The sequence below is a fragment of the Chiloscyllium plagiosum genome, unplaced genomic scaffold, assembly GCF_037043375.1.
Source record: "Chiloscyllium plagiosum isolate Xiang-an unplaced genomic scaffold, Cpla_swu_hap1 HiC_scaffold_1, whole genome shotgun sequence".
Taxonomy (NCBI): Eukaryota; Metazoa; Chordata; class Chondrichthyes; order Orectolobiformes; family Hemiscylliidae; genus Chiloscyllium; species Chiloscyllium plagiosum.
The window spans coordinates 153,004,776-153,031,556 of record NW_028270139.1 but is presented as its reverse complement, the minus strand read 5'-3'; the positions used below and the strand labels follow the sequence as shown (position 1 = coordinate 153,031,556).

At 45.0% G+C, this 26,781-nt stretch overlaps 1 protein-coding gene across 1 annotated transcript in view; it reads right to left on the bottom strand.

Annotated features, from left to right (window-relative positions):
• LOC122555203 (5-hydroxytryptamine receptor 7-like) overlaps positions 1-9,946 on the bottom strand; it is a 43,430-nt gene extending 33,484 nt beyond the window's left edge. The window contains exon 1 of the mRNA XM_043700963.2: positions 9,132-9,946. Within this exon, the coding sequence (XP_043556898.1) occupies positions 9,132-9,595 (464 nt within the window). The 5' untranslated portion in view covers positions 9,596-9,946. The remainder of the gene's footprint in view (positions 1-9,131) is intronic.
• Between the last annotated feature and the right edge of the window lie 16,835 nt (positions 9,947-26,781).

The following is a 26,781-nucleotide window of genomic DNA, read 5'->3' as shown; positions in this document are numbered from 1 at the left end:
ATACAATGGGCTGAATGGCCTAATTCTGCTACTATATTTTGGTCTGATGGGCTAACACAAAGCTTCAGTTTAACACTTTATTCAACAGACAGTTCAGTACAGCCTTTTTGTTATTCACTCCTGGGATATGGACCTCGCGAGATGATCAACATTTATTAGGTGAAAATGGGTACTGCAGATGCTGGAGATTAGATGCCCTGATGAAGAGCTTTGGCCCGAACCATCAATTTTCCTGCTCCTCAGATGCTGCCTGACCTGCTGTGCTTTTCCAGCACTACTCTAATCTTGACCAATATTTATTGCCTGTCCTTGGTTATCCTTGAGAAGGTGCCAGTGACTCAGTGATAGTAAAGGAACAGCGATGTATTCCATGTCAGGATGATGAGTGGCTTGGAGGGAAACCTGCAGCTGGTGGTGTTTCCATGTATTTGCTGTCGTTGTCCTGGTTGTGGGCTTGGAAGGTGCTATCTGAGGATCTTTGGTGAATTTCTGAAGTGTATCTTGTAGATAGTATATACTGCTGCTACCAAGCCTTGATGTTTGTGCTGTTGGGTCCTGGAGTCAGGAAAGCACCAGCCTAGTGATAATTATCACTGGGCTATTAATCCAGAGAGCAATAGGAGAGTGGAGGTGGGGCTGGGAGGAAGGTAGCTGAGGAAGATTGCCTTCGCAGCCCCACCCCCACCCTCCTATGTATCTCTCAGCTCCCTCCCTGCTCCCTCTCCCCTACATTCTTGATGAAGGGCTTATGCCCGAAACGTCGACGGTCCTGCTCCTCGGATGCTGCCTGACATGCTGTGCTTTTCCAGCACCACACTTTATAACTCTGATCTCCAGCAGCTGCAGTCCTCACTTTCTCCTATTAATTCAGAGACCCAGGTAATGTTCTAGGGACCTGAGTTTGAATCCTGCCATGGCAGATGGTGGAATTTGAATTCAATAAAAACAAATCTAGAATTCAGAGTCTAATGATAACCATGAATCCATTGTCAATTGTCAGGAAAATCCAGTTCACTAATGACCTGTAGGGAAGGAAACAGCCATCCTTACGCAGTCTGGCCTACACATGACTCCAGACCCATAGCAATGTGGTTGATGCTTAACTGCCCTTAGGGCAATTAGGGATGGACAATAAATGCTGACCCACATTCCATGAATAGATTTTAAAAGAAGTCTGGAATAGGGGTTTGAACCCAGTCCACTTCACTTCAGAAGTGAGAGTGTTAGCAATGCAACTGACATAGATGGGCTCAGAATTAAAGTCCAGCTTAGTCACCAGGTGGCACGGTGGCTCAGAGGTTAACACTGCTGCCTCACAGCACAAGGGTCCCAGGTTTGATTCCAGCCTCAGGTGACTGTGTGGAGTTTATGCATTTTTCCCCATGTCTACTCTGATTCCTTATTTAGACACATAGTTGATAAAGTTTATGGATAACAAAATTACACAAGCCACATAATCTCCTAGAGGCTGCTGAATCATAGAATCCCTACAGCGTGGAAGCAGACCATTTGGCCCATCGAGTTCACAAAGCAACCCTTCGAAGAGCATCCTATCCAGACGCATCCCCCTACTCTATCCCTGCAACCTTGCATTTCCCACGGGCTAATCCACCTCACCTGTATAACCATGGATGCTATGGACAATTTAGCATGGTTAATCCACTTAACTTGCACATCTTTGGACTGCAGGAGCATTTCAGTGACTAAAGATTACATGGTAGATTAGATTCCCAACAGTGTGGAAACAGGCCCTTTGGCCCAACCCATCCACACCAACCCTCCAAAGAGCAACCCACCCAGACCCATTTCCCTCTGACTAATGCACCTAACACTATGGGCAATTTAGCACGGCCAATTCACCTGACCTGCACATCTTTGGACTGTGGGAGGAAATCGGAGCATCCGGAGGAAATCCACACAGACACGGGGAGAATGTGCAAACTCCACACAGACAGTCACCCGAGGCTGGAATCGAACCTGGGAATGTTGGCGCTGCGAGGCAGCAATGCTAATCCCTGAGCCACTGTGCCACCCAGATAGTGTCATCAGCACTTTATCTATTGCCTTTCTCTTTAAATGTGGGCAACACTAATAAGACATCAGATTATACCCATCACAAGATGCCCCGAGACTATTAAGAGTCAACCACTAAGAATAGGACTGGAGTCACGTGTAAGCTGGACCTCGTAATGGCAAGCAGCTTTGGCTTTGACAGACAATATGAATGAATTTGGTTTTCATTACAATTCACAATGTTTATACTTATTAAAACAAGCAGATCCACCTGTACATTTACAATCAATGGAATTGTGAACTTAATATCTCTGTGTTGACATCCAAGTATCCAAAGTAGTCAAGTACCACAGCCATAAATGTTTCAAGCTTGTTTTCTTATTAAACAAAAAGATTTCAATAAATAATGGAAAAGAATTAAAAACCAAAAGAACTGCAGAGACAAAAACAGAAATTGCTGGAAAAGCTCAGCAGGTCTGGCAGCATCCGGCGAGAGAAATCAGAGTTAACGTTTTGGGTCGAGTGACCCTTCCTCAGAATGCTGAGTAGTTTTGAAGAAGGATCACGGGACCCAAAACATTAACTCTGATTTCTCTGATTTTGAAAATAATTTGACTTTCAGTTGTGTGCCAATTGTTCAGCATTCCCTTTCAAGAGACATTGCTGCATCCAAGTTTGACAAAAGAGATACCAGGATGAGAGGTTTGTGAAGATGAGAGCAGCAAGCAGTTTTCTGCTTAGAGCAGCAAAGGTTAAGAGGAGATGTTCAAAATCAAGAGGGATTTATTATAAGAGCAGAGAGCACAAGAACTACTCAGCATGTCTGGCAGTATCTGTGAAGAGAGAAGCAGAATTAGCATTTAAGAGAAGGATCACATCTGACTTGAATCATTAACGGAGTTACTCTCTCTACGGACCCTGAGAGACTCACTGATCGTGACCGGCCATTTCTGTTTTAATTTCAGATTTCTAGCATGTAACAGTATTTCACTTTTCATTTGAGGATTTTAATTGTCTTCACTTGCAAGAAGGGGCAGTAACCATAGGACAAAGATTTAAGATAATTGACAAAGAAACTGTAGGGGAAATGAGAATTCGTTTTTATGCAGCGAGCTGGAACATGCTGCCTTAAAGGGTGGTGGAAGGAGATTCATTAGTAACTTTCAAAAGGGAATTAAATATAATCGTGGAAAGGAAAAGGCTTGCCATGAAATGTGGAAAGAGCTGAGCAGAGGCATTAATTGGATAGCTCCTTCAAACGGTCTACCATTGTGCTGGGTAATTCTGTGATTAGATGGCATGACTTAAAATACAAACCTTTCCTTTTTATTGTGGGAGTGCTTAATAACGCAAGTCACATCATAAAAATTATTTCCTTCACCACCAACTCCCCTCTCCCCCACCCTACCCACCATCCTAACACCCACTCCCCCCCATCGACTGCCAAAACAGATCTGTTGGTGATTGCATAGTCTGCTGCGTCTCTGTTCTGGAAGATGTTAAACACTGTAAACTTCCTTTGAGAAAGAGCAGGGGAGTTTTCCCCAGTCTCCTGGTAAATATTTATCCAGCAATCAACATTAGAAGAACAAAATTATCTGGTCATTATCACATTACTCCTGTAAGAGATTACTGTGTACAAGACTGAATGCCTGTATTATAATTGGGATCAAATTTCAAATAAAGCATTTCATTGGCTGTAAAGTGATTTGAGACATCCAAGTAGTACAATAAGTTCTAAATAAATGCATGTCCTTTCTCTATTTCTTTTTGAAGAAGTTTATCTGCTTCCACATCTAAATGATCTGGTCGTAACTCTCAGACTATGCCACCCACCTTCCCCCTCCCACCTCTCCCCCCCCCGCCCGAAACTTTTACATACGTGGTGAGTCAGAAAGTATATGGATTTATAACATGAGAGATGTGATATTATCAGTCACATAAACATCATCAATTCAATTAAAAGACTCAATAAAAAGTGACAAAATAGAATAGGACAAATTTACTCTGAATAAAAAGTAAGAAACATCCTAATCTCACAATGAGTTCTTTGCTTTTGTTATTCTTTATATGGGAATGTGAGCATTGCCAACTAAGCTGGCAATCTGTTACCCATTTCTAGTTGTCCTTAAATTGATTGGCTCTCTTGGTCATTTCAGAGGATAGTCAAGAGTCAACCGCATTGCCATGAATATGGAATCCCATGTAAACCAGACTGGGAAAGATAACAAGCTATTTCCTTCTCTAAGGGATTTAAGTGAACCAGATGACTTTAATTTGAAAGTGAACAATCACCATTTGACCAGCCTCGTTGTAATTCCAGGTTTTACCAAATTCTCTTTTACCTTCTACAGTGGTGAGTTACAAACCCACGTCTCCAGGAGAGTAGCTGAGGCTCTGGATCACTCATCCAGTGAAACTGACAGTGTTATCCTCTGAACCTATACCCCATGGAATACTGTAGTTCAAGACTGCATCTCACCACCAGCTTTTCAAGGGCTTTGAGGGATAGGCAATAAAACACTAGCCCAGCCAACAGCACCAACAGCCCAGAACAAGGCTTGCAACTATGAGTCAAAATTAGAGTGGTGCTGGAAAAACACAGCAGGTCAGGCAGAATCCGAGGAGCAGGAAAATCGACATTTCAGGCAAAAGCCCTTCATCAGGAAGGACTTCTTGACTCTAATCTCCGGCACCTGCAGTACCCACTTCCACCTTGGATCTATGAGTCAGCTAAGACCCAATGGGCAGCCCTCACACCCCTGTGTTGGAAAGTTGTACAAGTCTCAATACAGCGGCCCCAGCACAAAAATCAAGGCTAACACTCCACTGCAGTGCTGAGCAAGTGCTGCATGTCAGAGACTCTGGTGTTTATGTGAAACATTAAAGTGAGATATGTCTGCTCTTTTAGATGGATGTGAAAAATTCTCAGGATGCTGTTTCAAAGAAGAGAAGACCACAAAATGTATCCAGCTCACTGAGGCTGCTCCATCATTCAAGGAGGTCATGGCAGATCTGATTATCTTCACCCACATATTCCCCATATCCCTCGATTCTCTTACTGATTAACTACCTCAGCCTTGAATATTCACAATGATCCTGCCTTGACAGCACTTTGCAGTAAAGAATGCCAAAAATTCACGGGAAGAAGAAATTCCTCTTCATTTCTGGGAGACCACTTGCTTTGAGATTATGTCCTCTGGTCCTCCGGTCTCCCAGAAGGGAAACAACCTTTCAACTCTTACCCCATCCAGTCCTCTTATTCTTCTAAACTCCAGTGGGTGCAAGCCCAAACTACTCAACGTCACCTCATAAGAAAATCCCTCCCTCTCTGGGATCAAACTAACGGACATTCTCTGACTGCCTTCAATTCCAAGTCTATCCTTCCTTAGGTAAGGGGACCAAAACTGTTGACAATATTCTATGTATGGACTTACAGTTTTGTATAGTTTTAGCAAAAGCTCCCTATCTTACACTCCATTCCCTTTGAAATAAAGACCAAGGAAGATTTATTCCTGGTGATATTTATCCCTGAATCAACATCAAATACATGGTCATTCTCAAAATTTGCAGAGGTTGAATTTACTGTCATGGGTTCTACATTATAATAGTGACGACACTTTAAAAATACTTAATTGACTGCAAAGTGTTTCATGACAGACTGAGGTAGTGGAAGGCACTATATAAATGCATTATTTTCCTTTGTAGAATGTATTTTTTCTAAGGCAGGACATGCCAAGATCCTTTTGAATTGTAAACAGTGCTGTAATAAAGAAACATGCAGCAGCCAATTTGTAGACAGCAATGAAATGATGAGTAGATAACATATCTTGAGTGGTGTTGGTTCAAGGATATGTATGCTGCAAACCATTGGGGAAAACTGTAACAGAGAGGGCAAGGAGAACTATAGCTTAATATCTTATATAAAAGTTGGCACCTCAGACAGTGCAGCATCCTCTCAGTACCGTGTTATAATGTCAGCCTGGATTATCTGCTCAAGTCTCCAGAACAGGTCTTGACCCCACCACCTTCTGATTCAGAAGTGAGAGTGTTACCAACTGAGTCATGGCTGACACCTCAAAAAAAAACCAGATTTGAAACCAAAAGTGTGACATTTAAAGGAACTGAATGTTTTCATTAAATGGTGTTTACTGTCATAGCAACAGAGTGCAGCATGCAGCAGCAACTATGAGACACCATAAGTTTCGGCTGATGGTTCAACTCACAGGAAGACTTAGAAAAACCGTACTAGAGAGCAAGGAGCAAATCCCTAATCCAGTTTGTATTCCAGAAATCATCTCAGCTTTATCTCCAAGATTCCCTGTGCTTTACTTGGACTTTACAACTGGAAGTGAAACATTCAGTCACTCCATTCAATTGATCAGATTCCTTTCTGTTTACAGTCACTGTAGTCACTCTCAATTGTCAAAACTAACAATATACAGAATATACATAGAATTTGTCATAAAAATCAGTTCTATTTCCTTTCCCTAGTCCTCTAAAATTGGTACGGTGGACAATGAAGAAGGTTATCTAAGGGTACAAAGAGATCTTGATCAATTGGGTCAATGGGCTGAGAAATGGCAGATGGAGTTTAATTTGGATAAACGTGAGGTGGTGCTTTTTGATAAAACAAACAAGGGCAGGAATTATGTAATTAATTATAGGGCCCGGGTAGTGTTGTAGAACAGAAAGACCGAGGGGTTCAAGTACATAATTCTTTGAAATTTGGGTCACATGTCGACACGGTGGTTAAGAGGCATTTAGCACACTTGTCTTTTTTGCTCAGACCTTTATGTTGGGACGTCATTTTGAAGTTGTACAGAATGTTGGTGAGGTCTCTTTTGGAATACTGTGTACAGTTCTGGTTGCCCCGCAATAGGAAGGATATTATTAAATTGGAGAGAATTCAGAGAAGAACCAGGCTGTTGCTGGGAATGGACAGTTTGGGTTATAAAGATAAGCTGGATAGTCTGGGTCATTTTCATTGGAGTGTAGGACTTTGAGGGGTGGCATTACAAAGGTTTATGAAATCATAAGGGACATAAATAAGATGAATAGCAAGGGTCTTTTCCCTAGGATCAGGGAGTTCAAAACTCGGGGGAATATTTTTAAGATGAGAGGAGAAAGATTTTAAAAGGATATGAAAGGCAACTTTTTTACACAGAGGGTGGTTCATTTATGGAATGAAATGCCAGAGGAAGTGCTGAATGAGGGTACATTAAAACATTTAAAAAACATTTGGTTAAGTACATGAATAGGAAAGCTTTGGGGGGATTTGGGTCAGTCACAGGCAAATGGGACTAATTTGCTTTGAGAACATAGTCAGTATGGACTAATTGGCCTGAAGGGTCTGTTTCCACACTGTATGACTCTGAATCTATGAGTAGCTAATGTAATGGTTCTGCAGTAGGAGAACAAGCTATGTCTTAGAAGAGCCAGGATGCTATGTAGTTGCACATAAAGAATAACACAGGTGCAGTAATTCTGTCACAGTAGGGAGTGGGAAGAACAAACCTGGGATAAGCGTTCTCCCACTCTCCCCTCACAGCAAATCACCCGAATTTTGAAACTCATAGAAACCAAACCCTTGACCACATCACTGGGCAGTAGTCCGTAATATTTCTGTTCCACCCAGCTCAGGACTGACTGAAATAGTTATAGGATCATCTGGTTGCTCGGATGGTATAAAATAAATACAATATATTCAGCATAGGCTGTGTGCTCCACTGAAAACTAACAGATGGTATACCTCTATGATTGACGAAGATCTTTGTAATGCATTTGTACAATTGTGTTTACGCGTAGGTATGCCTGAGTGTCAGTATATATGTTTTTGCATACGTGCGTGTATGCATGCATTTGTAGACATGTCTGTTTGCATCTGTGTGTTTGCATATGTGTGTGTTTGTGTCTGTGTTTTGGATGTCTGTGTTTCTACATGTTTATATATATGTGTCTGCTTGAGTTATGTGCTTATAACTACCTGCGTGCGCGTTTATATCTGTGTTTGTCATGCCTGTGCTTATTCCTGTGTCTATATGTATGTCTATGTGTGTACGTGTCCACATTTGTGTTTGTCTGTGTATCTATGTATTTATATCAGTGATGTATGTGTATATGATTGCATCTGTGCTTGAGTCTGTGTATGTGTTTATAATTGTGTCTGTGTGTGTATGTGTGTGTTCCTATATTTATGTCTGTGTCTGGGTGTTTAGCTGTGTGTTTATGTGTTTATATCTGCGTCTCTCTGTGTGTTTATGTGTTTAAATCTGTGTCTTTCTGTTTCTGTGTGTATTTATGTGTGTATATCTGTAACTGTGTGTGTTTATGTCTTTCTATCTGTGTTTGTCTGTGTATTCATGTGTGTATATCTGTGTCTCTGTGTGTTTATGTGTATATCTGTGTCTTGTGTGTATTTATGCGTGTATATCTGTGTCTGTGTGTGTATTTCTGCATGTATATCTGTGTCTGTGTGTGTTTATGTTTGCACATCTGTGTCTGTGTATGCCTATGTGTGTATATCTGTCTGTGTTTATGCGTGCATACCTGTGTCTGTGTGTATATCTGTCTGTCTGTGTTTATGTGTATATCTGTGTCTGTGTGTGTATTTATGTGTGTATGTCTATGTCTGTGAGTGTTTAATGTGTGCATATCTGTGTATGTGCTTGTGTTTATGTGTGTTTATCTGTGTCTCTTTGTGTTTATATGTACATCTGTGTCTCTGTGTATTTGTGTGTGCATGTCTGGGTCTGTATGTATTTATGTGTGCATATCTGTGCCTGTGTGTTTACGTATGCATATCTGTGTCTGTGTGTGTTCATGTGCATCTATCTGTGTCTATGTGTATTTATGTGTATATCTGTGTCTGTATGTGTTTACGTGTGCATATCTGTATCTGTGTGTATTTATGTGTATATCACTGTGTGTGTTTGTGTGTATATCTGTGTCTGTGTGTGCATTTATGTGTGTATATCTCTGTCTGTGTTGATATCTGCGCCTGTGTGTTCTTATCTGTGTGAGTATGTGTTTATATCTGTGTGTGTTTATAACTGCGTGCATTTATATCTGTGTGTGTTGTGTGTCAGTATTTGGAGATGTTGAAGATGAGGACTCACCTGTCCACACTGATCACACACAGGGTCATGATCGAAGCTGTGCAGCACATTACATCCATGGCGATGAAAACGTTGCAGAAAACTTTCCCAAAGAGCCACTCTCCGCCGACCAAGTCGGTGATGATCACGAACGGCATGACAGCCAAGGCGACCGAGAGGTCAGCGGCAGCCAGGGACACCACCAGGTAGTTGGAGGGCTGCCGCAGCTTCTTGACGATGCAGACCGAGATGATGACCAGCGAGTTACCGGCGATGGTCCACACGGTGATGATGGACAGCACGATGCCGATGATAACTTTCTCCACGTCGCCGTACAGCAGGATGTCCTCGCCGCAGTCGGTGGAGTTGGTGAGGTTGAGGAGCTCGGGGAAGGAGCCGAGGGACAGCTCCTGCCATTGGCCGCCGCTGTCCGGCTCTCCCAGGGAGCGGTGGCTGAGCAGGATGGGCTGGCTACGGAGCACCATCCCGGCTGGCTGTGGTAAGGGCCAGGCTGGTCCATGCAGCACAAAGTATCCGGAGGATCCAGGAGACTCAGGAGCTATCCCTCTGCCTCGCCATCCTTCAGCGGAGTCTCAATGCTCCCTAGCGCAGAGAGAGAGAGAGAGACACACACACACACCACTCCTCCAAACCACGGTATAATCCCCCCGCCCCAACCTCAGCAACAGCTTATGTGCTCCCTTTGCAAAGCCAGAAGCAATCAGGAGACTAAACCAAATCATTGCATTTCCTTGCTTGAATCTGCACTGAAGGTGAATTCATCCAATATTTTCAACACAAACTCCGGCTGTCTCGTTACATATAGAAATGAGAACAGGAGTTCCGAGCACAATTAAAACAAAAAAAACGCATCAACTAAAATACTAACTCCTAAAGCCTCCCCCCCCCCCCCCCGAAAAAAAACAAAGAAAAACTTGGCCGGCAGCTTTCAAACAATTTCCATTTGTTCCTGACTTTCTCCAACTCATTTCCCTCGATTTATTGAGGAGGAAATAAAAAAAAGACTGTCATAAAATGACAGACATAAAACGCTCATAAAATGAGGTTTGGGTATGTTGGGTCTAAATCATAACTCCCCCTCATCCCCAATATTTACTTCAAGCTGTCTCCTGGGGGAAAGGGTCTCACTCGGAATCTGCAACACCACCACATTTCGGTATTCCCCCCCACCACCACCCCGGGACGCATTGGAGGAATTTCATGGGCAGTCGTTACATTCAGCGGACGCACGGGAAACTTGGCGTTTCTTTAAAGATGTCAACACCCCTAATGTGAAAAGGTTCAGGGGGTGTTTATATTAAGGAAATGCGCCCCAGGACCAGCAATCTGTCAGTGTGCCTCACAGAGCTGTCCCAAACAAAAAAAAACCCAGAAATATTAACTCCCCTTTCCACCCCCACCCCCTCACACACAAACCGTGTAGGGCAGACAAAACATCTATTTTGTTATCAAATAATTTTCTTTCAACCAGTCTGGGTTGGTGGCAAAATAAATACAATTTCTGAACCGTTGTAAAACGCCTCACATTTGAACTGTCGATAAATGCAGGTGCAGGCAGACGAAGGAAAAACATTTTATTTTCTTTTATGACTGCCTATTTCAACTGTGCATGTTTCATCCACTCTGACCTAAATGTCAGAAGTGATCGGGTTTGCTTTTTTTTCCCCCCTAGCAGACTGATCGAATACCCAATCAGCTGCGACACTCGCTCGGGGCAGGGCTTTCCAAACGCCACCGCGACTTACTTTGGTGGGAACACCACCTCCTCACTGTTTATAAATCCCCTTTTGCTTCTTTTCTGCGTCTCCCACCGCCGGGAAATAATGTGGAGGCTTGCCCCTGGTTTTCAAGTGTCTTTGAGGGGTTCCAGAGGCAACCTGATGACTGTGGCTGTTGACTGATCCCACAGGAGGATTAGATTAGATTAGATTAGATTTAGATTAGATTACAGTGTGGAAACAGGACCTTCGGCCCAACAAGTCCACACCGACCCGCCGAAGCGAAACCCACCCATACCCCCACACTTACCCCCCACCTAACACTACGGGCAATTTAGCATGGCCAATTCACCTGACCCTGCACATCTTTGGACTGTGGGAGGAAACCGGAGCACCCGGAGGAAACCCACGCAGACACTGGGAGAAAGTGCAAACTCCACACAGTCAGTCGCCTGAGTCGGGAATTGAACCCGGGTCTCTGGCGCTGCGAGGCAGCAGTGCTAACCACTGTGCCACCGTGCCGCCCACAACTTAGTTGCACGCTCCCCACTTCAGATGTGGACTTATCCATTTTAAGACTTTAGCCCCACGGAGTTGCTGGTACTTCACTGCAAGAACTCGGTGCAGGCCCTTCGGCCCACAATGTCTGTGCTCACCATTCTAAGCTAATCTCATCTCCCTGCACATGGTCCAGATCCCTCTATCCCCTGCCTGTTTATGTGTCTGTCTAAATGCCTCTTAAATGTTGATGTTCGCCTGCTTCAATCACCTACACTTGGCAGCGTGTTCCAGGTACCTGCCACTCTATATACAAAAAACAACTTACCTCGTCCCTCTCCTTTAAATCATCGAATCCTGATAGTGTGAAAGCAGGCCATTCAGGCAATCGAGTCCACACCACCACTCGGAAGAGCTTCCCACCCAGACACAACCCATCTCTGTAACCCCACATTTCCCATAGTCAATCCACCTAATCTGCACACCCCTGAACACTATGGGGCAATTTAGCATGGCCAATCCACCTCACCCGCACATCTTTGGACTGTGGGTAGAAACCAGAGCATCCGGAGGAAACACAAGTGGACACAGGGAGAATATTGCAAGCTCCATGCAGCCAGTCACCCGAGGCTGGAATCAAACCTGGGTCCCTGGTGCTGTGAGGCAGCAGTGCTAACCACTGAGCCACCAAACCTTTCTCCTCTCCCCTTACACATAATACCCCTTAGTATTTGAAATTTCCATCCTGGGAAAAAGACTCCCAACTATCCATCCTGTCCTCTCATAAATTCAGACATTCATTTTATCCAAACTAGGGACAATGCCATCGAGGTAAAAGTAAGTAGCCACCATAGTCTCACTCTCTCATTAGAAAGTGGCTGGTCAGCTCAACCTCTGGCTCACCATACCTTAGGCAACAGACAAGGTTGAGAAAGCAAGACTGTCATGGAACCTCAGCTGGTTTAGCTGGTTGGTGTCACTCTGTATCAGAGACCAGCCGTCCATCCAACTGAGCTAACTGAGTGCCATCAAGGACAGTGATAAAAACAGATAATAGTTGACAATTACAACATGCAAAAAACATTTGGATAAGTACATGAATAGAAAATGTTTGGGGGGATATGGGCCAGGAGCAGGCAGGTGGGACTAATTTAGTTTGGGATTCTGTTCAGCGTGGACTGGTTAGACCGAAGGGTCTGTTTCCAGGCTGCATGACTCTATGACTCTACAACGCCTAGTTAAAAAAAAGTCAACCTATCTAATATGTTGTTTGTTGCTGTTTGGGTAACAGAAAGAATTTGGCTATACTTACCTGTATGCCTTCATGGGATATGGAGATCATTTGTTGTCTATCTCTAATTTCCCTTGAACTGCATGATTTCAGAGGACAGGTAAGAGTCAGTCACACATTATGGCTTTGGAGTCACACGGTATAGAAGCATAGAATCCCATTTGGCCCATCAGGTCTGCACTGACCCTCCAACTAAGTCCCTTACCCTATTCCATATTTACATTGGCTAATCCACTTAACGTACATACCCCTGGGCACTATGAGGGAAAAGTAGCATGGCCAATCCACCCTAACCTGCACATCTTTGGACTGTGGGAGGAAACCAGCAGAAACCCGTATAGGCACAGGGAGAATGTGTAAACTCCACACAGTCACCCAAGGCTAGTATTGAATCTGGGTCCCTTGTGCTATGAGGTTGCAATGTTAACCACTGAGCCATCACGCTGCTTCTTGGTGGGCCCGAGCAGCTAGAGACAGCAGAGTTCCTCCCTTAAGGGATATTAATGAGTCAGATGGATATTTTTACAACAACTAATTCAGTCATCATTACTGAAACAAACTTTGAATTCCAGATTTTTATTAATTGAACTTAAATTCCCCCACTGCCTGTAGGATTCAAACCCATGTCTTGCTGGCTAAATGATAATAAAACTGTCCCATTATATTTACAAATGCAATGTAAATAAAACTAGTGGCAGTGTTCATTCTTATGAAAACTTTTCTGTCATTGCAGATGTTAAGGACTTTTAATATTTCTATGGCTACTCTTTGATATTCAGCCTATTTTACTTCTGTATCAGTGCCAGTGAATGGGATTTCTATTTGTCCACAGAGAAAGTTACAATTATTTTTGCAATGCATGTTTACCTTTCCTCTTTAATCAATTTCTTTGTTCCGAGACACTTTCAGCCTGAGATATTGTCCCGGTGATCAATAATGAGAAGTAACCAGCTTTCTTGTTGCTGTCACCAGTGTCCTAACACCATTTGATACAAGAACCAATGCAGGCAATGTACGAGATTCTAATTACTGATAGAGCCAGAGTGTGAGCTTCTTTTTCTCTTCAGAAAATGCCTGCCATCTTTGTGGCATTGTATGTGGGAACCAAGAACAGTATAGCTGAGCTGGCACATCAAAGCTATGTTGTCCAGACCTGTCCATTGACCGGACAGCAGATGAGTGCTACAACAGCACTGCAGTGCAATGACAGAAATACCACCAAGCTTTCAATGTGATGAGAGCTTGTCAGTAAATATAGCCTTGCTGTCACCAAATGCGTACTGAGTACAAATGTTTTAAAATATGATTTAAGAAAGTGTTCAGGAATGCTGGTCACCATACTCACTTAGTTCAGATGAGGAAAGCCTGACACTTGGTTTTTAAAAGAGAACCTGGCTGTTGCTGGCATTTGAGTATCCCTAATTGCACTTGGATCGAGTGGCTTGCATCGTCATTTCAGAGGCCAGCTAAGAGTCACCAACATTGCATTGGTCTGGACTCAGGAGAGGTGATTGGCATTATCACTGGACTGTTAATCCAGTGATCCCAGGTAATCTCCCAGGGACCTGAGTTTGAAACCGGCCATGGTAAATGGTGGAATTTGAATTCAATAAACTTCTGGGATTAAGAGTCTAAAGATCTGGCCTACAATGTGACTCCAGACCCACAGTGATGTGGTTAGCTCTTTAACTGCACTCTAGGCAACTAGGTGATAATTAGCTGGCCGAGTTATGCCCTCATCCCTTTAATTAATTTTTTAAAAACACACATAAGTCAGACCAGGTAAGGATGGCAGATTTCCTTTCCTAAAAGACATGAGTGAATCAAATGGGTTTTTATGCCACACAGTTGCCATTAGACCAGTTCCCTTTTTCCTGAACTGAAATTTCACCATTTGTCACAGTGGGACTTGAACTCATGTCTCCAGAAGATGAGCCTGGGATTCTGGATGACTAGTCCAGTGATATTATCATTACACCAGCACCTCTTTTGGATTGGGTACTATGATAGAACCTGAATGCCAGTAAGGACAACATGTGGCTCTGGGTCCAGTTATTGCTCTCAAATTAAGATTTCACATTTCCATCATGCAATGGAATACGTGTTGCTGTAGAAATGAGACTGGCACTGCTCCTTATGAATTCCTGGTATGTATTATCCAGCAGTTAAATGCTCAACATACTTTGTCAGTGCACCGATGACCGACTCGTGACCATCCACCTTTCAGAGCAAACAGTAAGGAAGGAGAACAAGCCAGGAATATGGTGGGACGTTACTTGTCTGGATGAGCAACAGAGTGGGCCATCGACAAGATGGACTGCCTTCAGCTTCAAAATATGCAACCTCTACCATCAGAAGAATAAGAAACATATGGGAACACCAACGACGACAAATGCCACAACAAGTTATACATTTTAAAGATATCAAGGGGTTATGGAGATAATGTGGCATTGAGGTAGAGGATAAGCAATGATCTGATTGAAGGGTAGAACAGGTTAGAAGGGTTGAATGGCCTACTCCTGCTCCTAGTTTCTACGTTTCTATCCTGACTTGGAACGGTAAAGCCATTCCTTCAAAGATGCTGAATCAAAGCATTGAACTGCCTCACTACCGCACTGTTGGTGTACGAACACCATGAGAGTTACAGACGTTCAAAAAAAAAGGCACCTTCTTCAAGACAATTAAAGATGGACAATAAATGCTGGGGTTGTCAGCATCACTCACAATTTATAAAAGAATGATCAGATAAAATCATTCTGTGTCTCAGTAGCTCCACCTGGCAAGAAAACCTTCAAGTCAAAATCACTGGTTGATTCAGTAATCTCATACCTGGGTGAGAAATGACAGGACAATTTTCACTGTGATTTAACACCAGATGTAGGTGATGTTAGAGAGGTGACAATTACTGACCATGCCTGGCTCTCTGTAAGGTTGGCTGTGGCTCTTGCAGTTCTTCTGCACCTCCTTGAAGGTGCTTGGTAAGGATTGCCACAGCAGTGATCGAGCAACAATGAAGGACCAGAAGAACCAGTCCTTATTTTATCATATCATGGGATGTGAGCACCAAGTCCAACATTAGTTGTCCACTCCTCGCCCTTGAACTGAATGATTTGTTAGGCCATTTCAGGAGGCAGCTAAGAACATTATTATGGGTCTGGAGTCACCAGACCTGGTAAGAATGGCAGCTCTACTTCCATAAAAGACATCAGCGAACTATTTTCCACGGAGACTAATTTTATTCAAGAGAATTTAAATTTTACCAGGTGCCATATATCATAGAAACATAGAAAATAGGAGCAGGAATAAGTCATTCAGCCCTACAGTTTATCCAATTCAGTTCCCTGTTTAAACTCCCTACCCTTTGATCCTATAAATGTAAAGAATCTAGTGCTTCCTTAAACATATTCAATGTTTTGGCCTCAACTGCTCTCTATGGCAGAGAATTCCACAGGTTCACCACTCTCTAAGTGAAGGAATTTCTCCTTATTAGGTCACTGAGTCAATCAACATATAAACAGACCCTTCCATTCAATCAGTCCAGGCTGACCATCTTCCCGAACTAAACCAGACCCACTTGCCTCTGTTTGACCCATATCCCTCCAAACCTTTCCTATTCAAGTACTTATCCAAATGACTATTAAATATTGTAAATGTATCTGCCTCCAGCCCTTCCCCTGACAGTTCATTCCACTCTCTGTGGAAAAATATTGGCCCTCATCTCCTTTTTACAACTTTCTTGTCTCACCTTAAAAATATACCCCCCAGTTTTGCACTCCCCCCACCTGAGGGAAAAGACCTTTGCTATTCACCTTATCTGTACCCTTCATGATTTTATAACTCTCCTATGGTCCAATGAAAAAAAAGTCACAGCCGATCCAATTAGTTTTATAACTCAAACCTTCCATTCCAGGGAACATTTCAGTCATCCTTTTCTCAACTCTTTCCAATTTATTAATAACCATCCAACAGCAGGACAACCAGAACTGTACGTAGTACTCCAGAAGTGGCCTCGACAACATCCTGTACATCCTGTACGACCTCAACATGGTCCCAACTCCTATACTCAAAGGTTTGAGCAGAGAGAGCAAGGATGCTACACACCTTCCTAACCCTGTCTAACGTGTCATGCAAATTTCAAAGGATTATCTACCTGAACCCCTATGCCTCTCTGTTTTGCAATACTGCCCATTGCTATACCATTAAATGTATAAGTCCTGCCCTTGTTTGTTTTACCAAAATGCAATACCCCACGTTTATCCAAATTAAACTTCATCTGCCACGCCTCAGCCCATTGACCCAATTGATCAAGATCGCTTTGTAATCTTGTAATATCTCCCCTCATTCTTCTAAATGGAATCATAGAATTTTATGGTAAGAATGTTACCTTTCCAAATCAGTCCTGCCATCCCATTTGGCCTTTGTTGCACTCCCTCCGGGGCCAGAATATCCTTCATCAGATAAGGAGACCAAAACTGCACACAGTGCCTCAGATGTGGTCTCACTGAGGCCCTGTATTACTGCAGCAAGACATCCCTACTTCTGCACTTGAATCCTCTTGTACCATTTGCCATCTTCACCACCTGCTGCACCTACATGCTTATTTACAGTGACTTGTGTAAAAGGACACCCAGGTCTCATTACACCTTCCTCTTTCCCAATATGACTCTATTCAGATAATAACTGTCCATTCTGATTTTGCTACCAAAGTGGATAACATCACATTTAATACACTATATTTCGTCTGCTACTTTTTTCTCCACATTCAATTTGTCCAAATCACAATGAAGCACTTCTGCATCTTCCTCATAGCTCACCCTCCCACCCAGATTTGAGCAAGTTTTGAACTTGTGTCTCAGAGCATAAGCTTGGATTTCTGGATGAGTCCAGTAACAGCATTGCTAAACCTTTTCACCCATGACAGCACAATCCCTGGAGGGGAACCTGCAGTGAAGAAATCCCCGCAAAACTGAAGAGATTCACGTTGGAGGTGATGGAAAAGCTTATGGATTTGGGGTTGGGAGGAGCAGGGAGGTTCCTGAAGAAGGGCTTATGCCCGAAACGTCGATTCTCCTGTTCCCTGGATGCTGCCTGACCTGCTGCGCTTTTCCAGCAACACATTTTCAGCTCTGATCTCCAGCATCTGCAGACCTCACTTTCTCCTCCAGGAGCAGGGATGTTGGTTGTTGAAGAAGTTCAGTAAGTTATTACAATACCTCCAGTGTATAATGCAGCCACAACTTACCAGAATTGGAGGGAGTGGATGTTGAATTTAGCGGCAGGATGCTGAGCATCTGTGGTGTTGGTTTTGCAGTCATTACCTGGCAGTACACTAGTGTAAATGTTGCCTGGTACTTGAGAATCAGAGAGGGATTGCTATCCAAGTCCTGCATTTGGCAGCAACATGAGGTATCATTATCGAAGGAGTGATGAAGCAATCTCCACAATCAACAGCTAGGAACACCAGCGTGGAACGTTTGTTTGGGAAGAAGTCACTGCTGAAATAAATGAAGATCATTGAAATAAGGACACTACCTTGAACAACTTTGGTAATGTTATCTTAAGGCTGTGATGATCAACACAGTGATGCTAGACCATAAGAGATAGGAGCAGAAATAGACCATTCAGCCCACCAAGTCTGCTCTGCCATTCGATATATGTCAGATTGATGACAGCCACTGGAGTGCGCTGCTACTGATCTCAAAACCTTTTGCTCGGGTTTTGAAGTGATTGAGAAGCTGGTCTGAAAATCACCATTCTGTCCTTGTTTGTCAGACAATGGTCCAAAGTAATCCAATGAAAAATTTCACAGTAAGTCACCTTTCACAATTGCAGAACATTGGAAAAGATGGTTTGATGTTGTAAATCTTTCAGAATCCCAGTAAACAAAAATATAATTTTCTGAAGAAGGGTCACTGGATCTGGAACATTAACTCTGCTTTCTTTCCACAGATGTTGCCAGATTTGCTGAGTTTCTCCAGCAATTTCTGGTCTAGTTTCATATTTCTAGCATTCCCAGTTCTTTTTTCCTTTGTAATTTTTGACTGTTAACTGCAAGCATAACTTAAGTATAATTGTTCATTTTTATAATCTGCATTTAAAAAAAATTAATATATGGCTAGATATTCTCTCACAGACTTATCCGATCATTGGAGTGTATCAGATTCTTGTCAGTTTTCAGCTAATGGTACAAGCAAATCTGCCAGAACAACAGTCAGACATCCTCAGGAAATTATGACTCAGTCCCTTCCAGATAATGTATGCCAAAACTCAGCAGAAGAATTTCAGTTTATGAAGATTAGTAAAGATAGCTTCCCACTGCAGCTCGTAATACCATCACTCAGAACCAACAGTAATAGACAATCCATGTGTTGTCCATGGCTAGTGCTTTTCAGTTTCTCGTTTGGTTATGGACCTTAGGGGAAAGTTTCAAACAGGCCAGCATGAGGAAGAATGCAGGACTGTTTCAAGATGCTGAGGACTTTGGACCCAGCAATGTTTCTTCACTGCCAACAGTACAGCTACCTGGAAAGAAATGAAGAGACAATAAAAAAACTGCAGATGCTGGAATCCAAACGAGACAGGCAAGACAATGGAAGAACTCAGCAAGTCAGGCAGCATCATGAGGTGGGGAAGTTAATTTTCTCGGGTGTAACCCTTCTTCAGGACTGGGGGTGGGTCCAACCAACTTGTACCCTCTGCCTGTCTTCATCAATCCCCAGCTTCACCACCCTGCCCCGCCCCCTTTATCTGCAGCTCTGTTCACACCCACCTCAGTCCTGAAGAAGGGTTATACCTGAAACATTGACCTCCCCCCCCTCCTGATGCTGCCTGGCTTTCCTATTTCTTCCAGCCTCCTGCCTGTCTACTTTGGAAAGAAATGTCTTTCTGGGCTTCCAGCGATAACTGCTCATCATGGATAAGCTCCACTGGCTGCACGGGGAAATTGCACGTTGATTCTGAAGACAAAGCTTCTGTTTTATGAAGCCCGTATTGTCAGTGTGACTCTGAAGCTGTACAGACAACCTACAGTTGTGAAAAAGGAGGCACAACAATTTTTATCTTTGGTGCTTGTTCTTCTCATATGGTTTTCATCCATTGAATACATGTATGCTTCTCACTGCCTTGGGAAGGCAACCGATGTCATCAAAGATCCCTACCATCCCGGTTATAATCTCTTCCAACCTCTTCCATTAGGCAGAAGACACAAAAGCTTAAGCACATGTATCAACAGATTCAAGAACAGCTTCTTCCCCGCTGTTATTAGACTTCTGAATGGACCTCTCGAATTTTGAATTTAATGTTGATCTCATTGCTTGTGAACTTTCTCTGCAGCCGTAACATTGTATTCCTCACTCTGTTCTGTTACCCTAATGCACTTTGTATGGTATGATCTGCCTGCGCTGCACACAAAACAAAACTTTTCACTGTAATTAGGTTCATGTGACAATAATAAATCAAATTGTAGAAGGGCAAAATCATGAATGTGACAGTTCTGTCAAACTCAAGCCTCCTAACACACTGAACACTGGAGTCTTCACTGGCACAGCCATCTTCATAAGATGGAAAACAGATCTATTCCCAAGGATTCTTTGGATGGCAAACCAGCTGGAGCTGGAAGACCAGGAAGATGACCAAAGCCAGGCTCCAGTATTCAGTGCGACATGAAAGTCTAAACATTGATTTGGGAGACAATAGACAATGATATCAGGAACTGACAATATTATCTGTGAATTGGTGTGCACCTCATGGTAATTAATGACTATCATAGCTTTCTCGTAGGCTTCAGCACTGAAAAGAACAACCCATATCCACACCTGCTGACTGCCTTATTTGCAGGAATGCCTTATTCATGATGAAGGGCTTTTGCCCAAAATGTCGATTTTCCTGCTCCTCTGATGCTGCCTGACCTGCTGTGCTTTTCCAGTACCACTCTGATCTTGCCTTATTTGCAGCATTGTGTCAGAGCCTGCATCTCACTGACTGGTCTCTTCAGCCCCAACAAAAAATACGCACTAAGCAAAGCTATCCCATTCCCAATTGATCTTCTGCATGGTCATCATCTCACACATATCAGAGGGCACTGACACACATTTAATCAAATCTGTCTTTTCTCTCTGCCTCCAGAGAGCTGGTATCAACAGGGAGCATTCTTCCTATCATTGGATAAAGTTAAAAATCACACAATACCAGTGTCGGAGAAAGTCAACCCAATGAATCAAAGACCACAAATGAGGATGGTGGTGAAATGGACAAACAGTCTATTAAACAAAGCAATATCATGGCAGATAAATTGACCAGGCTGACCCTGAACTAATTCTCTGCGTAGATGGCCAGAATGTTCTTCCCAGAACAGAAGCTGCAGGCAGGCTTTATAGGGGCACAACACAAAGGGGATCATTGTAAAGCAGTTACACTACAATGGTGAAAATTGTAAAGCGATTAAAACAAGAATAAATTGAATGGAAGTTAATCAAGCGTCTGGCAGTAGCAATTCATTTGTAATTGGCACAGACGATTCCAGCCATCTCCATTAGTCCAGCCATGAGTAGGTAAGAATTTCTTCTAGAGGATTCTTCATTGTATTTCCCGCCTGCGCAAATATGTGTAAATGTCCCTTCTCCTGGCACTCAGGTATATACTTGTGTTCCTCCTGCAAGTGAAGTCTTCCAGGGTCTCTAGGCCTGCCTCTTTGTTTATGCGGTATCAGTTTCAATGGGAAATGAGCTCGCCCATAGGATTTTGGGACCACATTGTTAATCGGGGCTGGGAGCTTTACCGTGAAGGTTGTTTGGGAAGTGTACTCTCTGGTCTGGGAATAGCTTGGCCATGTATGATTTCTTTGTTAGTCTGTTTGGCCAAGACTGGGGCATTGTGGGTGTGTTCTGTAGGTGTTGGCAGATAAGAAGGTAGTCGTCAGTGTCTGAATCTAACAGAGCGGAGCTGTGTCAGGGGTGGGGATGTCACTCCAGCGGACTCGTACTAGCTGGGTGGTGAGGAGGGCAGGGGGGTAACCATACTGTACACAACTGGGAGCAGCACATACGGAGGGCCATGGTCATGACTACGATAACTGTAAGAGTGGCAATAAGAGACGTCAGACCCTCCAGCACGGCCATGCCCCATGAGCCAAGTAGGAGGTTATCCAGCTCCACAAGTCCCAGTGGGATTCCCGTCCATGTAGGACGGCATCAGCCTGTCGGATGTAGTGCATCAGGCCAGTTATATTTTTGCAGGGGTCAGGGATGTAGGTACAGCAGTCATCGCCAGTGAGGACACAAAATGCCCCCTTTTTCAGCAAGCAGGTAGCCCAGAGCCAATCTATTTTATAGGGCGACAGTGCGAATGGTGACAGCCTCTTCATTCAGCTGGGCAAGCGTTTCAGCCATGGCATTCTCTATCTCCTCTAGCGTGGTTTCCAGCTTCTGTGCCTCTATGTCCAGGCGCAGGGTTGGGGAGGTGAGCACAAATAGGGAGAGTACCTCATCTAGGGCAGTGAGGGTGCATTTGCTGCAGGTGGTAATCTTCGAGAAGGGAGAGGACTGGGTGTGGTATATAAGTGGTAACATGTACCCGATGAAACAGCTCCCAGTCCATGGAAATGGCAGCCAGGGATATGCCTTGTGGCTGCAGACAAAATAATTGCTGTTGTACGTTTGTGGGTTTGGGTTCCTGTCCAGAAGGTATTGGAAGTGGAATTGTGGGCAGACTTGCTGGGGGCAAGTAAATTGAGGATGTTGCCCTCTGCTGGGGACCGGTGCACTGCAGGAGTCAGGAGCAGGGAGTTGGTGCACCGTCTCCAGCAGCCTCCCACGTAGACAGCTGGCTTCTCGTCAGGCAGATGGTTCCTCTGGGCGGTCCCCATCCGATGGTGTCAGTGATGGTCAAGGCTGGGGGTTCGTGTGAGAGATTCTAGGCTGGGTAGAACCATCCTGTGAATTTGTCAAGGCGGTACCCTGCGGACTTCCAGTGGTCTGGCCTATTAGCTATGTGAATGGCCAGTCTGGTTGGCAGGCTGAGCGTTGTGATGTCAGGTGACCTGTCCAGGTCCAGCCACCATTCTGCCATCTCTGCGGTTTTAAAAGGGATTGCAGCTAAGGGAATATCCCCATGGGAATGTGCAGGGACGTGGGCACAGAGCCAGCAGCCGGTCTGGTTCACCCTCTGGGCATATCTATGGGTCATATGAAGGAAAGTGTTCACCCGCAGCTCACGGTGGATTAAGTGTGTGCCCTTTTACTGATTGCTGGGATGTGCAGGTCAGACCGAGGGTGATGGTTCTGATGGCTGCAGCTGGGTCCTTCTGCGGTGTCCGGAGCTGTATCCGGTTCTGATTGGTCATCCTTCTGTAGAGGTGGAACCCTCTTGCACTGGGACACAGACATCCATTCCGATCTCCCTTGAAGCTAGACAGCTGTCCTGGTCTAGAGCAAGACCAGGTATGGTCCTTTCCACCTTGGGGAGAGAGAATCTTTGGGCAGTGACCATGTCATTACTTAGTCCCCAGGTTTAAGTGGGTGAAGTGGTTCCTGCTGTGGTGTGATCAGCGCAGTTTTTACCAAATCATGGTTTAAAGTGATCGTTCTACTATGGGCTTGAAGGTAATTTAAGAGAGCCTCCTGTTTTAGGAGCAACGCTGTATCAGTGGATTGTGTTGGGGGTTTGGTGGCTGTGGGCATGGGCCGTCCCATTAGCATCTCAACGGGTTTAAGTCCCGTCGTTTGGTTTACCTGTCCTCGTGTTGTCTACAGCTCCAGTGGCAGGGCGTCTGGCCAACTCAGTCCTGTGTCCTGAGTGATTTCGGTCAGGGTGGTTTGGAGGGCTCATTCTTACCACCATTCCTGATGACTGGGGCTGGGAGAGGATGTGGTGTTTCCAGGATTTCCCTAGGGCTTTACTGACTGCAGTAATATAGTGTCGCGGTGATATGGGTCCCCCGTCTGTCTCTATGTTCCGCGGGACCCCAAATCTTGGAATAACATCTTGCAGGAGACACTTTACCACTGTCCAGGTGCATCTTTTTTGGTGGGGAATGCCTTTACTCATTTCAAAAACATGTCTACAATAACTCGGACATATTTGTATCCCTGTGTCTGAGACATGTGGGCAAAATCAATCTGGAGGTGGGTAAAGTGCCCCTCTGGAACTGGTAATTAGTCATATTTGGCAACAGGCGTCCCTGCATTGTTCTGTAGACAGATGAGGCACTGTGACAGCAGGGCTTGGGCAGCTGCAGCGAATCCCAGTGCATACCAGGAATGCCTGACAGCATATACCATGAGGTAAAAACAATGACTGCAGGTGCTGGAAACCAGATTCTGGATCAGTGGTGCTGGAAGAGCACAGCAATTCAGGCAGCATCCGAGGACAGGCAAAATCGACGTTTCGGGCAAAAGCCCTTCATCAGCATATACCATGACTCTCTTGCCTGTGTATCCGATTCCGTGTGCCGCCAGAGCCAGTAAGTGTAGGTGGGCTTTCAGACAGATGATGCGGCCATCAGGGTGGATAAGAACCTGTGGGGAGGGTGACTGTACGGTCCCAATGCGGGCCCATGTGGCCTTGCCTTCTGATGGGGTAGCTTGCTGAGCTGCTCCGACTGCTTCAAGAGGGTCAGGGGACTCTGGAGGTTTTGTCACCTTGGGGGTCTGCAGGACATAAGTGGCTGGGTGTAGTGCAGCTTCTCGGGCTGCTGCATCAGTTGAGGCATCTCCTTGGGTTTGGGATCAGTGACAGTGATGTGGGCGGCACATTTTGTAATCGCTACAGCGGACGGGAGCAGGACTGCTTCTAGCAGGTTAGCGATGAGTTCAGCATGTTGGAGTGGTCTCCCTGCCGAGGTGATGAACCCCCTCTGCTTCCATACTGTGCCAAAGTCGTGAATGACTCCAAAGGCATACCTGGAGTCTGTGTAGATGTTGGCTGTACTACCCTTTGCCAGGATGCAGGCTTGGTGAGAGCGAAGAGCTCTGCAGCCTGTGCAGATGTCCCGTCTGGTAATGCAGCTGATTCCAGGGTGGTGAAGGTAATGCAGATGGTATATCCTGCTAATGTGCATTGGTCTGATGGCCGGAAGGAAGAGCTATCAGTGAAAAGAATCAGGTCAGGGTTTTCTAGTGGTGTCTTGGACAGGTCAGGATATGGGGTAATGACCTGCTGAACCAGGTCTAAACAGTCATGGTCACCCGCAGCATCATGCTGGGTGAGCGGGAGTAGGGTGGCGGGGTTCAAGGCTGGGGCACGCTGTAGGGAGAGGTTTGCCTTTGATAGCAAAGTGACCTCGTAGCCAGTTCTCCGAGTTGCAGCAAAACGTTGGGTTGCTACTGAATTATGCAGCAGGGCAGCCAAATGGAGAACCATAACAGGACACGGGTGATCCAGCATCATGGGGGTGGCCTTTCCCACTGTTACCACGGCTGCAGCCACCGCGCGCAAACATGCCGGCATTCCCTTCACAACAGGTGGGAAACGTACAGAGTAAAAGGCAATAGGACCACAGAGATCCTCATGAAGCTGTGTTAAAATGTTGGATGCGAACCCTTCTGACTCAGTTACATAAAGACAGAAGGGCTGTAAGTAACTTGGGATTCCCAGAGCAGGAGCGGAGATTAGTTGTTGCTTCAGTTCAGTGAATGCCCGTTGCATATCAGGTGTCCCCTTCACTTTGGCTGGCTGTTTAGGCGAAGCTGCCTACCACAGGGGTGCATCTATGGCAGGGTGATCAAGGATCCAGTACCTGCAGTTGTTTACTGAAGCTTGCAGCGATGTCCTTGTGGCAGGCGGGGGACGTTGGATGATGGCAGCCACCCGTTCCTTGGATAATGCTCTGAGACCAAGTGAAAGGTCATACTCCAGGTACTGAACTTTGTGCTAACAGAGATGCATTTTTTCTGTAGACACACTGTGCCCAGCCTGTGCCAGACAGCAGAGCAAGGCCATCGCATTCTGCATGCAGCAGTGGCAAAGGTGGAAGCCAATAGCAGATCACCCACATACTAGAGGAGGGTGCTGTGACATGGGTAGGTGGAGAAGGGACAGGGTGCAATGTACTGCAGCGTCATAAACTGTGGCTGTCCGTACATCCTTGGGGAAGCCGGCTCCATGTATATTGGCTGCTGACAGTTGAATGGAGAAGGCTGAGCATAGAGAAGCAGGTGGTGGAGGCCGAGATACTGGTCAGGATAGCATTTGTGTCTGGGACTACTGGGGAGCAGGGAACAACAATGGCATTGGCACCCCTAAGATGTTGCACAAAGTGCCATTTTCCTGGTCACCTGGGCTTTGGGATACGTAAGTTGGGCATGTTGCACAGGCTGGCTGTAAGCACTAGGATTCCCTGTTGCAGAAGTGATAACTGGTTTGATCCCCCCTACTGCTGCGGGTGATAACGTATCGTTGTATTGATGGTAGGATGGCTCCCCCTATGTGGTGATGCTGACAAAACCTGGTCTGCATGGTTTGAGTGCTGTGCCCACAGGGAAAATGGGAGATCAGCTCATTATAGAATGGGGCAGTGCCTGGGCTCTGTTTTGTAAAAGTGGCTTAGATTAGATTAGATTACAATGTGGAAACAGGCCCTTTGGCCCAACAAGTCCACACCGACCCGCCGAAGCGCAACCCACCCAAAACCCTACATTTACCCCTTATCTAACACTACGGGCAATTTAGCATGGCCAATTCACCTGACCTGCACATCTTTGGACTGTGGGAGGAAACCGGAGCACCCGGAGGAAACCCACACAGACACGGGGAGAATGTGCAAACTCCACACAGTCAGTCGCCTGAGGCGGGAATTGAACCCGGGTCTCAGGCGCTGTGAGGCAGCAGTGCTAACCACTGTGCCACCGTGCCGCCCAGTAATGCGGGAGCGCAGCACACACAGAACTTGTCCTGTCCAACCTGTACAATCCCTACTAAGTGGTCTGTGTCTCGCTCAAAGGATGTGAAATGTAATGATGGCTGCACTAGCCGCGCTTTCGTGGTTGCTAGATCTTTGGGGAGCCACAGGGTTTTAGTAATAAGGGGAAGGTACAGGACCGCTGCTGGGGCATTGCAGGCCAATGCAGCCTGCTCTCCGCTGAGTTGCACTTCTGACGCAATATCCTGTGGTCCGACAAATGTACCTGCCAGTGATCGCTAGTGGGGA